This window comes from Bos javanicus, chromosome 11 (genome assembly GCF_032452875.1).
Source record: "Bos javanicus breed banteng chromosome 11, ARS-OSU_banteng_1.0, whole genome shotgun sequence".
NCBI classification, from domain to species: Eukaryota; Metazoa; Chordata; class Mammalia; order Artiodactyla; family Bovidae; genus Bos; species Bos javanicus.
The window spans coordinates 72,382,141-72,396,185 of NC_083878.1; the positions used below are offsets into that span (position 1 = coordinate 72,382,141).

General features: G+C 50.1%; 2 protein-coding genes across 4 annotated transcripts; one reads left to right on the forward strand and one right to left on the reverse strand.

Annotated features, from left to right (window-relative positions):
* Nucleotides 1-171: 171 nt before the first annotated feature.
* On the forward strand, nucleotides 172-4,299 carry PREB (prolactin regulatory element binding). Of its 2 annotated transcripts, XM_061433035.1 has the most exons (9): nucleotides 177-568; nucleotides 1,373-1,565; nucleotides 1,753-1,973; nucleotides 2,163-2,243; nucleotides 2,344-2,468; nucleotides 2,655-2,828; nucleotides 2,959-3,031; nucleotides 3,219-3,378; nucleotides 3,556-4,299. In XM_061433035.1, the coding sequence occupies exons 1-9, from the start codon at nucleotides 434-436 to the stop codon at nucleotides 3,648-3,650; spliced, it is 1,257 nt and encodes a 418-aa protein (XP_061289019.1). In that variant the 5' UTR covers nucleotides 177-433; the 3' UTR covers nucleotides 3,651-4,299. The 2 variants fall into 2 exon arrangements, with proteins under 2 accessions (XP_061289020.1, XP_061289019.1); XM_061433036.1 differs by lacking the exon at nucleotides 3,219-3,378 and having other exon boundaries at nucleotides 172-568; nucleotides 3,556-3,609.
* Nucleotides 4,256-11,356, reverse strand: ABHD1 (abhydrolase domain containing 1). Of its 2 annotated transcripts, XM_061433037.1 has the most exons (9): nucleotides 11,074-11,355; nucleotides 6,773-6,933; nucleotides 5,978-6,157; nucleotides 5,713-5,758; nucleotides 5,442-5,554; nucleotides 5,137-5,310; nucleotides 4,919-4,967; nucleotides 4,655-4,820; nucleotides 4,256-4,523 (listed from the first exon to the last, which is right to left on the reverse strand). In XM_061433037.1, exons 1-9 carry the CDS (start codon nucleotides 11,185-11,187, stop codon nucleotides 4,312-4,314), a joined length of 1,215 nt encoding a protein of 404 aa, XP_061289021.1. In that variant the 5' UTR covers nucleotides 11,188-11,355; the 3' UTR covers nucleotides 4,256-4,311. The 2 variants fall into 2 exon arrangements, with proteins under 2 accessions (XP_061289021.1, XP_061289022.1); XM_061433038.1 differs by lacking the exon at nucleotides 4,919-4,967 and having other exon boundaries at nucleotides 11,074-11,356.
* Between the last annotated feature and the right edge of the window lie 2,689 nt (nucleotides 11,357-14,045).

The following is a 14,045-nucleotide window of genomic DNA, read 5'->3' on the forward strand; positions in this document are numbered from 1 at the left end:
TTAATCTTTTAGCCTGCCCCCGCCCCGAGCCAGACGTTTCCGTGAAGCAGCCGCCCGCCTCCACCGCCCCGCAGAAAGATGGCGTAGTGTGCCATCATCTGAAAGCGGAGAACGGAATTCACACGGCCGGGTTCCGCCAGCCAGATGCCGGCTAGTGCTGACGCGTATCGGTGGCTCTGCGCCTGCGCGAAGAGAGCGGTCTGCGTGCGCCTGCGCGCTGCGCGTCTGCGAGACCGGGTTATACGGCCCCGGGCAGTGTTAGGGATACTTACAGTGTGATTAGAGTTTCGGCAGCTCGGCGGGTGTGAGAGGGTCTGGAGTCCTCTCGGCAGGGACCGGACCAAGGTCCACAGCGGCCGGGACAGCAGTCGAAGGCCGGGCGCGGCATGTCCCGGGGACCTTGGCGCCGACAGTGAAGCGCGCGGCGAGCGGGATGGGTCGGCGCCGGACGCCAGAGCTGTACCGGGCCCCGTTCCCGTTGTATGCGCTTCGGGTCGACCCCAGCGCGGGGCTGCTCATCGCTGCGGGCGGAGGAGGTGCCGCCAAGACCGGCATAAAGAATGGCGTGGTGGGTATATAGGCCCGCTGGGGCCGGGTCGCACAGCGGGCTGAGGGCGATTCCCGGAGGTCGGGGAGCGGGCCGCATCCCCGCTTCGGACCCTGCCCCTCCCGGGTGGGAACCGCGGCGTGCCGGGCGTCCCGGCGCGAATTTGTCTTGAACCACTCACTGGTGAATTGAGAGGCTCCTAAAGTAAAGTGAAAACTGCACACAGCGCTGCCTAGGCAGGAACGCTTCAATTCGATCTCAGGAATCAACTCCAGGGGTCGTAACCTGGCTTTCTTGTGGAGGCTGCATTAGACTTGTCTGTCTGCCCACTGGTAGCGGCGAGAGTGGAATATAAGGTAGGAGGATTCTTCACTCGTTTGAGAGTTACCATGTTGTTTTGCAGACTAGACATGATAATCCCAGCCTTGTTTGCTGTACGCAAGAAAGTGAAAAAAAAAGTGAAAATAATAGTCGCTCAGTCGTGTCCGATTCTGCTACCCCATGGACTGTAGACCGACAGGCTTCTCTTTCCATGGAATTCTTCAGGCAAGAATACTGGAGTGGGTAGCCATTCCCTTCTCCAGGGGATCTTCCCAACCCAGGGGTCGAACCTGGGTCTCCTACACTGCAGTAGATTCTTTACCGTCTGAGCCACCAGCGAAGACCAGTACACATGAGTGAGGCTCAAAAAAGAAAAAAGTTTGGAAAAAGTCTTTAAACTAGAAAATGCAGGTAGCAGAGGGGTTGGGGCTTCTGACTACAGGATGTAAGTTTGCCCTTGAGGTGCTCTCTGAACCTTGCTTGTCCTGGTTCCCTCTCCCACAGCACTTTCTGCAGCTGGAGCAGATTAATGGGCGCCTCAGCGCCTCTTTACTACACTCTCATGACACAGAGACACGGGCCACCATGAACTTGGCGCTGGCTGGTAACATCCTTGCTGCAGGGCAGGATGCCCACTGTCAGCTCCTGCGCTTCCAGATCCATCAGCAGAAGGGCAAAAACAAGGCAGAGAAGGCAGGTGAGAGCCTCCCCGCTAGCTTTGGGCAAAGGGTTAAATTAGTGAATTCTTGCTCATCTTGGTCTCTGAAGAAGTGGGGCTGGAGGTAGGATTATGGTAGCAAGAGAGAAGCTGATGTTCACCACTGGAAAGGGCCAGTAGGACTTACTCTAGAAGCCTGGAACCTGGCAGGCTGTTTGTGTTGCAGGTTCCAAGGAGCAGGGGCCTCGGCAAAGGAAAGGGGCAGCCCCAGCAGAGAAGAAGTCTGGCGCTGAAACCCACCAGGAGGGGGTGGAATTCAGCGTAGAGAATTTGCACGAAGTGCAGACAGACTTCAGCCGTGATCCACTGCAGAAAGTTGTGTGCTTCAACCATGATAATACCTTGCTTGCCACTGGAGGGACAGATGGCTGCGTTCGTGTCTGGAAGGTGTGGTTTGGGGAGGTAGAGGATGAGTGTCAGTAACGGCAAGGCCAGAATTGTGAGAAACTGAACCTGGGTCCTGGGAAGCTTGTGAGTAAAGCCTGCACCGAGTGGCCATTAGTAGAGAAGAGGAGTGGGTATCATTTGCACTCTTGCTGGGTGCCTAGGCTGACTGTGGTGGTGGTTTGGCTGCAGGTACCCACCTTAGAGAAGGTTCTGGAGTTCAAAGCCCACGAAGGGGAGATTGAAGACCTAGCTCTGGGGCCTGATGGCAAGGTGAGGAGGTAACAGGGTGGAGAAAGTAGGTGATTATGCTGCTTGTCCAGTAAGTGGATCCCCCTAACTGTCCATCCTTGGAATCTTGATCCCTGACTAGTTGGTAACTGTGGGCTGGGACCTTAAGGCTTCCGTGTGGCAGAAGGATCAGCTGGTGACACAGCTGCACTGGCAAGAGAACGGACCCACGTTTTCTAACACGCCTTATCGCTACCAGGCCTGCAGGTGTGAAGACCCCAGAGGGTGGCTGAAAGAGGCACAGCCTAGATGTGGTGGGGGAGTGGGAAAAGGCCGGGGGGAAGCTGGTGGGGAGGGGATCGGAGCCTTGTTGGGTGTTACCCCAGACCTGACCAGGGTACAGGAGGGCTGGGCAGGCCCCGGGAGCTGAACAGCCTCTCGCCCGGCCCCAAGGTTTGGGCAGGTTCCAGACCAGCCTGCCGGTCTGCGACTCTTCACGGTGCAGATTCCCCACAAGCGTCTGCGCCAGCCCCCGCCCTGCTACCTCACAGCCTGGGATGGCTCCACGTTCCTGCCCCTTCGGACCAGGCCCTGTGGCCATGAAGTCATCTCCTGCCTTAGTGTCAGGTATGAGACAGCGGTGGCTTGGCTGGGTGTGAGGGTGCCCGGGGCAGCTTAAGGAGACATGCTGCCCACATCCCTGGGGGCTGTTGCTGCTGCACAGGATTCCAGGACAGTGAGCGTTTTTTTGTTGCAGTGAATCGGGCACTTTTCTGGGCCTGGGCACGGTCACGGGCTCTGTTGCCATCTACATAGCTTTCTCGCTCCAGGTAATGGATGGACCTGGGCACAGCCCTGAGGGCTCTCTGGGGTAGAGATTCTAGGCCTCCTTCACTGAGTGTGCACGAAGGTGTCGGGCCCAGCCTGTAGAGGGAAAGTCTGGGGGCAGAGGGTATGTTTTCCAGAAGGAATCTTCCCAACTGGTCTTTCCCTCACTAGCTTTCCTCTTGTCCCCAGCGTCTGTACTATGTGAAGGAGGCCCATGGCATTGTGGTGACAGATGTGGCCTTTCTGCCTGAGAAAGGTCGTGGTCCAGAGCTCCTTGGGTCCCACGAAACTGCTCTGTTCTCTGTGGCTGTGGATAGTCGTTGCCAGCTGCACCTGCTGCCCTCACGACGTGAGTCCTTGAGGTGGGGTAGGAGTACCACTCCCCCTTTAGCTGGAGCAGAAACTTGCCCCCCCGGAGAATAGGATGCTTGTCTATAGTCACCTGTCCCCTCCTTGAATGGTTCTGTTCTCTGGGCTGCAATGCCACTCCTTTGCCTTCTGAATTCTTCCCTTCTCCCTCCTGCAGGAAGTGCTCCTGTGTGGCTGCTGCTGCTGCTGTGTGTTGGGCTTATTGTTATGACTATCCTGCTGCTCCAGAGTGCCTTTCCAGGTTTTCTTTAGCCTCCCTGCTCCCAGGGAACCAGGGGCTTGGACACTGCCACCTTCTAGACCAGAACAGGGGCCTGGAGCCCACTGCTCACTCCACCTGGGTCCACAGCTGAGGTTGCCACGATGAGACTGATGGGCAGTGCCTGCCCTTCCCAGTTAAAGCCTGGCTCTGGCCCTGTGCAACCCTGAGTCCTGGGAACCTTGTGTTCATCATCTGTGGATCCGCCCAGGACAGTGGTGTCTAAGGGCCAGGCCGTACCACTTGCCTCCTTCCCACTGTCTACCAGGGGCTCCAGAGCTTGAACTTTTTCTCCAGAAATATGTGAAGATGCCCAAGAACTTGGAGGCACTGCTGTGCTGTCCTTCCTGCAGAAACAATCATTTTCTCCTCGTACCCCACAGCCTTATGGCCAGTTGCTCTTCACATGAGGCCCTGGGATTTGCTGGGGGCCTGCAGTGGCCTGGGACTTGCTATTAGGGAAGGAAGGAGCAGAATGAAGATGCAGGCAGTAATCTTTGGGTTCCACTGGGTAGCTCCAAGCCCACCAGGCCATATGCAGTAAGTTCCTGGAGAGTCTGCCCTAGCCTTGAGGAAAGGGAAAAGGAACTTCAGCCCATTTGGCATGAAAAGTTGATATTTAATAAACAAGGGAAGACTGAACTAAGACTCTTGTCAGCTCTTGCCTGCCTCTGAAGGGGTAGGTGACCTGGGGCCCGGCAACTCCGCCGGGTGCTGGAAGATGGCTTCGGCGTACTGATGCAGGAGGCGGCTCATGTAGCAATGCTGCCAGGGAAGCAGTCCTTCCAGGAAGCCGATGTGGCCGCCCCGGGCCGTGACTAGCAGTGCAACGTGGAGAGAGTGTTGGGCAGCCTGTAGGGGAAGAGCTGGGGCGAGAGGAGTCGGAAAGGAGGTTAGGAGCCCTGGCCTCTGCCAAGGGTCCAGGTGCTCTCCACTTGCACCTCACACACGGCCCATTTCCCCTGGGGCCTAAAGCATCTGGATCCCCGGTGCTCACCGTCAACGGGGGAGAAAGGGTCATCAGCTGCGTTGAGACAGAGCACAGGGATCTGGATGGCATTGACCTTGGTTCTTGGACTGGCTGCTTGGTAGTAGGCAGTACAGTCTTGATAGCCAAAGACCACAGCTGTGTAGCGCTCATCAAATTCGCGGATGGTGCGGGCCTGCAGGTGGTAGAAGGCGGGATAGGCTAGGATGAGGACAAGGGAATAAGATGTGGGAAGAACAATATGGGGCAAAGGGGAGAGCTGGAAGACCACACCTGTAGGACAAAGTCGACATTCACCACGTTATCCATCACCTTTCTGTTTCTACAAAAGAACAGAGGTTTGGCTCTGTACCCAGACCCGACCCAGAGCCACCCTCGGTCTTATCTCAATGGAGAAAAGTACACACACGGAGCTGACCCGAGCACTGGGAGGGCCTGGCATGTGCCATCCTTCCCTGTTCTCTGCCCTTTGCTGCTCATCAGGACCCTACCGGTTCACGACTTGACAGAGCCCAGCAGTGAGGCGGTGATTGAAGAGCAGGGAGTTCAGGGGGGTCTCCAGGGAGCGGGTGGTCTCAAAGGAGTCCCAGCACGCAGACAGAGTCAGTGCTGCCACCAGGCCTGCTGCCCGTCCCGTCCGAGCCAGGTGATTCAGCACTAATATCCTGCAGGGTTGGACCAGGCCGTGAGAGAAGGGTCTGCACTGGGGAGTCAGGACTGGAGATGGGGAGAGGATGTGGAGGAGGGAAGGGGGGAAGGAAGACTGGGCCTTTGGGTTAAGTGAGGCAATCTTTACCCTCCGAGAGAGATGCCCACAGCCAGCAGTGGGGCTTGGGGGTAGCGACTCTTTATGTGGTTGATGACTGTCACCAGATCTTCAGTGTTGCTGGCACAGAAGGCCCTATGGGTCTGAGGCAAACTGGATCATTGGGTAGAGAGGGGGGCCTTGGACAGAAGGCAGAAAAATGAAAGGACTCAAGAAATGGAAGACAGGTAGGTAGAGGTGCAGGACCCAGGATATCCGAAGGGGCGGAGTGAAGGACTACTAGAGGAAGGAGGGTACTCACCAGTAGTTCTTCCCCGCGGCAGCCCCGGTTATTAAATACAACAGCCCTGTGGCACACACAGGTACATGTTAGCCAGACCCTCCCTACAGGCTCTTCTCCCCTCCTGGTACCTTTCAGAAAGACCTCAGTCATAAAGTGCCCTTCATATGGCACCTCCCCAGAGCTAGCAGGGTCTGAATTGACACCGCCCCCATCCCACCCCACCACACACACAATTACAAGTTATTAGACATCACCCAGTTCTCTGGGCTGCTCCCATCCTTACCTGTAGCCATCCTTCAAAGCTTGATCAACTAGGTGCAAGATATATGTCTCCTGACTACTGCCTGTGATGCCAGGAAGCAGTAATACAGTGGGCTGGGTGCTAGGGTCGGGGTACTGACTGTTAGATTGGCTGGCCCAGTCTAGGAGGATCTGGCCTCCATCTGGAGTTTCGAGAACTTCACTGTGGTTTTGGAGAAAAGGGCACACAAAGATACTATTAGGATTAGGAACTCCATGTACTTCAAAAGATTTTTTTACCTTCCTCTCCCTCCCCAATCAACTCCCACAATTTCTCATCATTTGAGGGCACGTATTGCACAAAACCTGAAGATCATAACAAGGTATAATGGGGACATAAAAGATTGAATATTAAATTACCTCATGGTTGTACATAAGCTCTTCCATATAGCCACCCTGGTTACCCTCAGCACACTGAGGTAGATGGAGTGAAGGTTACCTCCATTTTAAAAGAGGTAGATGAGGGACTAAGTTAGTGGTCCAGTGGTTAAGAATCCATCTTCCAGTGCAGAGGACGTGGATTCGATCCCTGGTTGGGGAACTAAGATCCCACATATCATGAAGCAACTTAGCCTCTGTGCCACAACTACTGAAGCCCATGTACTCTGGAGCCTGCAGGCCACAACCTGAGCTTGCCTGGCACAACTGGAGAATTAGTGTGCCGCAACAAAAGATCCCGAGTGCCACAATTAAGACCTTACACAGCCAAATAATTTTATTCCCTATAAAGATTTCCTAATATTTGCAGCTTCCTATTCACTCCATCTGTTTCTCTTACCTCGAGTAAGGGACTACCGGCCGGGACTGCAGTAAGACTCTGAAGATGGTTTGTAGCCGCCCCTCAAAACACCAGAGTGTAGGATAGAAAGTCTCCAGAGTGACTGGACAGTGTTGCTCCAGGAAGGCCAGAAATCGAGACCCAGTCACCAGCTGTGGCCTCTGTAACCACACAAAACCATCGGCCTCACTCCCCTGATAATTGCACCAAGCCAGTGAGGTGCCCAACACCAGAGAGACCTCTTCCCAGAGGCCAGCCTGGAGGGCACTGCCTCATCTGGGGGTGAGAAATCTAGCATACCTCAATCTGGAGTCCCACTAGAGCTCTGGAAATTCCAGACCTAGAGTGCCACGTCTCCAGAACTGACCCTGAACCAGCTTCCACACTCAGCCTATCCATGCCCCAAACCCATTTTGGAGATAGCAAGTAATATAAGTTACCCAGCTGATCTCCTGCAGGAAAGGTTGGGGTCCTGAGCAGAGGCTGAAGAAATGCAGTACCATTCAACCTGTGACTTCTGCCTTGCAGTTGAATTACCCACACTATCATCTCAAAACCATCTCTGGCCACACTGGCTCCTGATTTTAGCACTCCATTGTCATATGTTCCCATCCCTTACTGTGCATGCTTGCAACTGAAGGGCTTCTTTTTACCACAACACCTCGTTTTCTTAACAGCCCCTGCTGTTGACTGTACTTTAATGGAGGAATAGTCCCAGTGTAAACAGATTTTCTCTTCCTGCCAGCCAGGGGGAAGGTAACAGGGATAGGATGAGGGGGCAAATGAGGTCAGTGGGCGCTTAGCCCTAACTTTCAACCCCTCTGCTTGGTTCTTCTGGATATACATCAAGTAAATGAGAGGGCCTTGTCACATAGAAGGCTTGTAAATGGGGAGTATGCTGTACAAAGACAAAAGGTCTCAGAATCAAAAAACAGAAATGGCATTTCTGTTGCAGGCCTGAGGGGACCTGAGGACCAGACTCCTGTCTCTTCCTGTAGTCAAAAGGGGCTAAGTAAGTGATGAACTTGAGAGGCCAGGTTGGTAGTATGACTGTTGTGACTCATACCTTGGTTCTTAAGCCCTGGAATAATAACATCTGTGATTCACTATATGCTATTTGCTAGCACTAGGCTAAACCCTTACTATAGTAAGGTTCTATAGTAACCTTACTATAAATGAAGAAACTATGACAAAGGTTAAGTTGTTTGCCCAGAGTCACACAGCAAGCAAAAGGCAAAGTGGAATTAATAATGATATTAAGCAAAACATTCTCTGACATAAATCATACCAATATTTTCTCAGGTCAGTTACCCAAGGCAATAGAAATAAAAACAAAAATAAGCAAATAGGATTTGATCAAGCTTACACCCTTTTGCACAGCAAAGGAAACCATAAACAAAATGAAAAACCAACCTATAGAATGAGAAAAAATATTTGGTAAAGAACGCAACCAACAAGGGCTTAATTTCCAAAATATACAAACAGTTCATACAACTCAGCAACAACAAAAATAGACAACCCAATCAAAAAATGGACAGAAGACCTAAATAGACATGTCTCCAAAGAAGAAATGCAAACGGCTAATAGGCACATGAAAAGATGCTCAGCATGTCTAATAGAGAAATGCAGATCAAAACTACAGTGAGGTATAGTGAACTACTACCAATCAAAATGGCCATCATTAAATGCTCTATAAATAATAAATGCTGACAAGGATGTGGTAAAAAGAGAACCCTCCTACACTGTTGGTGGGAATGTAAGTTGGTACAGCCACTATGGAAAACAGTATGGAGGTTCCACAGAAAACTAAATCTCATGATCCAGCAATTCCACTCCTGGGCATACAGCCACAAAAAATTCTAATTCAAAAAGATATATTCTATGTTCATATGTTCACAACAGCACTATTTATAATAGCCAAGATATAGAAACAAACTAAATGTCCATTGACAGATGGATAAAAAAGATACGATACCTATATACAATGGAATACTACTAAGCCATAAAAACCCAGGAAATAATGCCATTTGCAGCAACAAGGATGCAACTACAGATTATCATACTGACTGAAGTATGTCAGAAAGAGAAAGACAAATACCATGTGATATCACTTATATGTGAAATCTAAAATATGACACAAACAAACCTATCTTCAAAAGAGAAACAGACTCATGGACATAAAGAACAGATTTGTGGTCACCAAGGGGGAGGGGCCTGAGGGAGGGTTGGAGTGGAGGTTGGGTTAGCAAATGTAAGCATTTATATATAGAATGGATACACAACAAGATCCTACTGGATAGCACAGAGAACTATATTCAATATCCTATGATAAACCATAATGGAAAAGAATATTTTAAAAAATAATATATATAATATAACTGAATCACTTTTCTGTACAGCAGAAACTAAGACAACAAAGTAAATCAACTATACTTCAATTTAAAAATGTAAAAAATATGTATTATCTCTAATACTAGTAAGATTTGTTGAGTGCTCCTTATGTGCCAGATACTGTGCTAAGCACTGTACATGATTATATCCTGTAACCTTCACAACAGCTGTTTGAGATATCTTTGAAAATCCACACCTCACAATACCCTATAAACCTTACCTATGATCCCCCTGTGGAAATGTGTATGAATATGTGTCACAGGGCACAAAATGTGCCAAAGCCAGTTAGTGGTAGAGCTGGGAATTGAAACCCAAGTCTGTCTGACTCAAGAGCTTGTGCTCTTAATCATTATACTATATTATCTCCTAGTTGCCAAGATTTTGAGTCATCAATCTATTAAATATTTGGTCAATCACCTCAGAGGTGTAGAACAAGTGCTAATAAAATCACAGGTTTGATGTGTGTGAGTTTCCTTTTAACTCTATTAAAGTGTTTCCTGACTTATCCCTGAGAATTAATGAATAAGATGCCATTAATCACTGTTGGTGAATCAATACCAATCCATTGCCAAGCTGGACAATCTGAACAGCATGTCCTCAGAGCCTCCAGAGTGATATTTGCCCTGGATTTTAACCAGGATTTGGAACTCACAGAAGGGCTTGTAGTATATAGTGGCAGAGGTCTCTGATTTCTCTGTGGCTGTTTGCAAACAAAGGAAAGTGTTTAGTTAAGGACAACTGTGTTCTAACTGACTTTTCAAATCAGACATGTAAGGTTTATAGGGTATTGTAAAGTTTTGATTTTTAAAATTGCTTTTATTAAGGCAGAAATATTTTATAAACAATACATAGGATGTATAAAGCTCTGCAAATATAGGAAAATTTAGGTAACATTAAATTTCCCTATAGATCTTTTTAAAGGGCTTCAATCAAACTTCAGTCAAGCTGAGTTCTTGTTAGACTCAGCTGCTGCTGCTGCTAAGTCGCTTCATTCATGTCCGACTCTGTGCGATGCCATAGATGGCAGCCCACCAGGCTCACCCGTCCCTAGGATTCTCCAGGCAAGAACACTGGAGTTCTTGCCATTTCCTTCTCCAATGCATGAAAGTGAAAAGTGAAAGTAAAGTCGCTCAGTCGTGCCCGACTCTTCGCGACCCCATGGACTGCAGCCCACCAGGCTCCTCGGTCCATGGGATTTTCCAGGCAAGAGTACTGGAGTGGGTTGCCATTGCCTTCTCCGAGACTCAGCTACTGTGAGTTTAATGAAAATTAAAAGATTTTGATTGGGGGGATATGCAAATTTCAGTAAGAATCAACTCTCCAAGTTCATTAAAATCATCCTCTTCAGATTTTTCCACTGCACTATACATGGAGAGCCTAGAACTTAAAACAGGGCTCAATGAGCAAGGACAGTTAGGGTATTCCTGAGATAGGCAGGAACCTCTGCCAGTCCTTAAGAGAAGCAAGGTCCTACTGATGGGGTGATGTTGGGAGTTACCACCCCACAGACTGGTTTCTTCATTCAGTGCAACTAACGAGGAAGTCAGTAGACTGCCTAAAAAGAAAACCACAGTGTGTGTATCTCCCTGTCACCTCAGGATATCTTCCACCCCGCCTTTCCGCAAGCGTTGGTCCGATACCTGAGAGGCCCAGCGAGTATAGGGAGTACGCGGAGAATGCAGAGAATCTAGGCAGACAAAGAATCAACTCTCTTTTCCGTGTTAATAGCAAAGCTGAGCCTGGTTGGAGCGCAGGGCAGGAGTAGTGGTGGGGTTGTGGCGTCAAAATTTCACCTGGACCTGGACAGCCAACCAAGCCAGCTCCCACAAAGGGCTCGAGCCCCGATTGGAAGTGGCCCCTGAACTCCAGTAACCTAAACCCGCCAGCGAGAGCTCTGGACCCGCACCCACCTGGGGTACCCATGTCCAGTAGTAGCCCAAGTAGAGGGCAGCGCCAAGTCCCAAAAGCAGAGAGAAGGACTCTGTCCAGGTGTCGTCCTGGGGGCTTTGAGAGGAGCTCAGCATTTTGTGTTGCCGAGTTTCGATTCCCAAGTTCTTGACTGGATCCGGAGCTTGAACTTCGATTAATAGACGCGCAGGTGCGCGCTGGGCCCCGCCCGTTACACGCCATTGGACGGCCTGTGCAAGTTCGGCCTCCACCGCCTGGCGGTTCGGGGATGTGGGCCCCGCCCACCGGCGGCGGGCGTGGCGAGGGGCGGTGCTAGGGCGCCGAGTAGGTGGTCGGGCTGCGCCGGCCACTCTGCGTGGAGCTGACCCGATTGACCTGCGAGTGGCTTTACTACTTGCGGCCCTGGTCTCGCGCCTCTGCGCCTCTTCCTTCCGCTTCACGGTCACCGGCCGTGCAGCCTCTTGTGAGGACTAGCGACCTGCAGTCGCCATCTTAGTGAAGGGCAGCTCCAGTTCCTTTTTCCTCAAACCCTGCCCTGGCGGCGCGGCGAGGCTGACAGCCTGGCTAGAGTCCCCCAGCCATCCATCAGTCACACACAAAGGGCACAGCCACTCGTGTGGTAACATCCTTCCCGTCCCAGTGTTCAACCATACACAGTGTCCTAGGACACATTCACACTGTGACACACACGGTGTCACTTAGGGTTCCGCTACTGAATGAGTGGCGTTCCACACTGTCACATTCACATGGGTTAAAGCCACGCATAGTGTCACTCTGTGCTGTCCACACGTAAAGTAGATATTTACCCATCACTCTACCGCTTGGGATGCTGTTCCTGTCTTCACTGGGAGATGGAAACAAGTCAGTAATCTACTAGAGCAATAGCTCTCAATCCTGACTGAAGATTGAAATTGTGTGTGAGTTTCTAACACTGGAAGTGCCCAGGCCCCACCTCCTGATATGGTTGGTCTGGAGAGGAGCCTAGGTAGTAATATAACTCACAGGTTTTCTGGAAGACTCTAATGTGTAGTCAGGGTTGAACCCCTGCAATAGGGTATGGTGCTAGATAAGGGAAGTACTAGCTGCTGTGGGAGCCCTAGGGAAGGTGCCCAGACTCCATGAATCTGAGAAAGCATACCCAGATGTTAAATGACAACACATTTAAGGTGAATTTTTTTTTTTTTTTTAAGGAGTTTCCAAGGCAAGGTGGAAGAGGGGACAGAGTAGTTGTTCCAAAAGAGAGAACAGCACAAACCAAAGCCTGGATGTGAGGCTTCTGAAAGGAACCAAAATAAACTGGGTGTTGCTGGAGCATATGAGATGGTCAGGAATCTGGTGTGGACAGCTGCATAAAGAATGCTAGAGCTTATCCCATGGGTGGAGGAAAGCCATCCAAGAGTTTTAGTGGGTGACTTGATTGGGCTTCCCATGTGCTGCTAGTGGTAAAGAACCTGCCTGCCAATGCAGGAGACATAAGAGATGCAGGTTCAATCCCTGGGTGGGGAAGATCCCCCAGAGAAGGAAATGATAACCCCCTCCAGTATTCTAACCTGGAGAATCCCATGGACAGAGGAACCTGGCAGGCTACAGTCTAGGGTTATGAGCTGAAGCGACTTAGCATGCAGGGGTGACATGATCAGAGTTATGTTTTAGAAGAAACATTCAGGTTACTTGGAGAATGGACTGGAGGGGGATGAGAACAGAAGGTCAGTTAGAGGCTGTTAACAGAACTTTGGCATGGAGCGTGGCTGCCTGGCCTGGGGGAAGCTCAGGAGAAGCCTGAAGATTATTAAGATAGGAGGCAGAATTGATAGGACTTGGTAGTAGGTTGGAGGTGGGGGAAGAAGGAGGAATCATGAATGACCCCCAGTTTTCTGACTATGTAGATTCAGGGATGCATATGGGACTTGACCCTGGGATAGGGATATGGGGGGAGGGGAAGTTTTGAAGAGGAAGATGGTGTATTCTGACTCAGACACATAGAGGCTGGGGTGCTGATAGGTGTTCTAATTGTGTTTTCTTAGATTCTGAATTTGTCTATTTGGCATCAATTAATCACAAGGCCAAACTAACAGCCAGAGTTGTTCACCTCCCTCCTGCAATCCAAAGGCTATCCTCTGGGATTTCCCTGGTGGCCCAGTGGTTAAGACTCCCAAGTTTGCATTGCAGGGGGTGAGAGGTTGATCCCTGGTTGGGGAACTAAGATCCCACATGCTACACGGTGCAACCAAAAGATTAAAAAAAAAAAAAAAAAAAAACTTAGAGGCCATACTCTGAACCACTTCCTTTATCCAACTCTCACACACCAAACCAATATTCTCCCTTTCCTAAACCAACCAACTCGTCAACTAGGGACGGCCTCTGTGCCCCCAAAGCCCTCTGAAGTTTTTCAAGCTGGTCAACCCTAAACTGTTCACCCTGCCCTGTCTCGCTTTTCTAGCATAATAAAGGCTGTGGCTTGTGCCTTCCCCTTGCTCCTTTCTGCCTCTGACCTACATTGGTGCTTCCCTCTGTGGTCCTGTTTGGTAAGCTGTGCCTCTTCTTCTTAAAGGAACTGTAACATTAAATTTCTCTTTCATTGGCATTGACCTCTCTGTGCTGTCATTCAGTCACCTTTAAAACTTAAAATCTGACACAAGTCAGTAGGCTGTTCAGCTCCAGAAGTGTTCTGGGGCTAAGAGATTGCATTTGAGATATGGTAGTTATCAGCATTCAGATGATACATTAACTTGTAGGATTGCCATAACAAAGTGCTGCAAACTGGTATCTTGAAAAACAAACTTATTGTCTCACAGTTCTGGAAACTGGAAATCCAAGATCAAAGTGCCAGAAGGATTGGTTCCTTCTGAGACCAATAAGGAAGACTCTATTCCACACCTCTCTTCTTGCTTCTGGGGGTTCCCTGGAAATCTCCAGCATTCCTTGGCATGTAGAAGCTTCACTCTAATTTCTGCCCAAATCTCACATGCTGTTC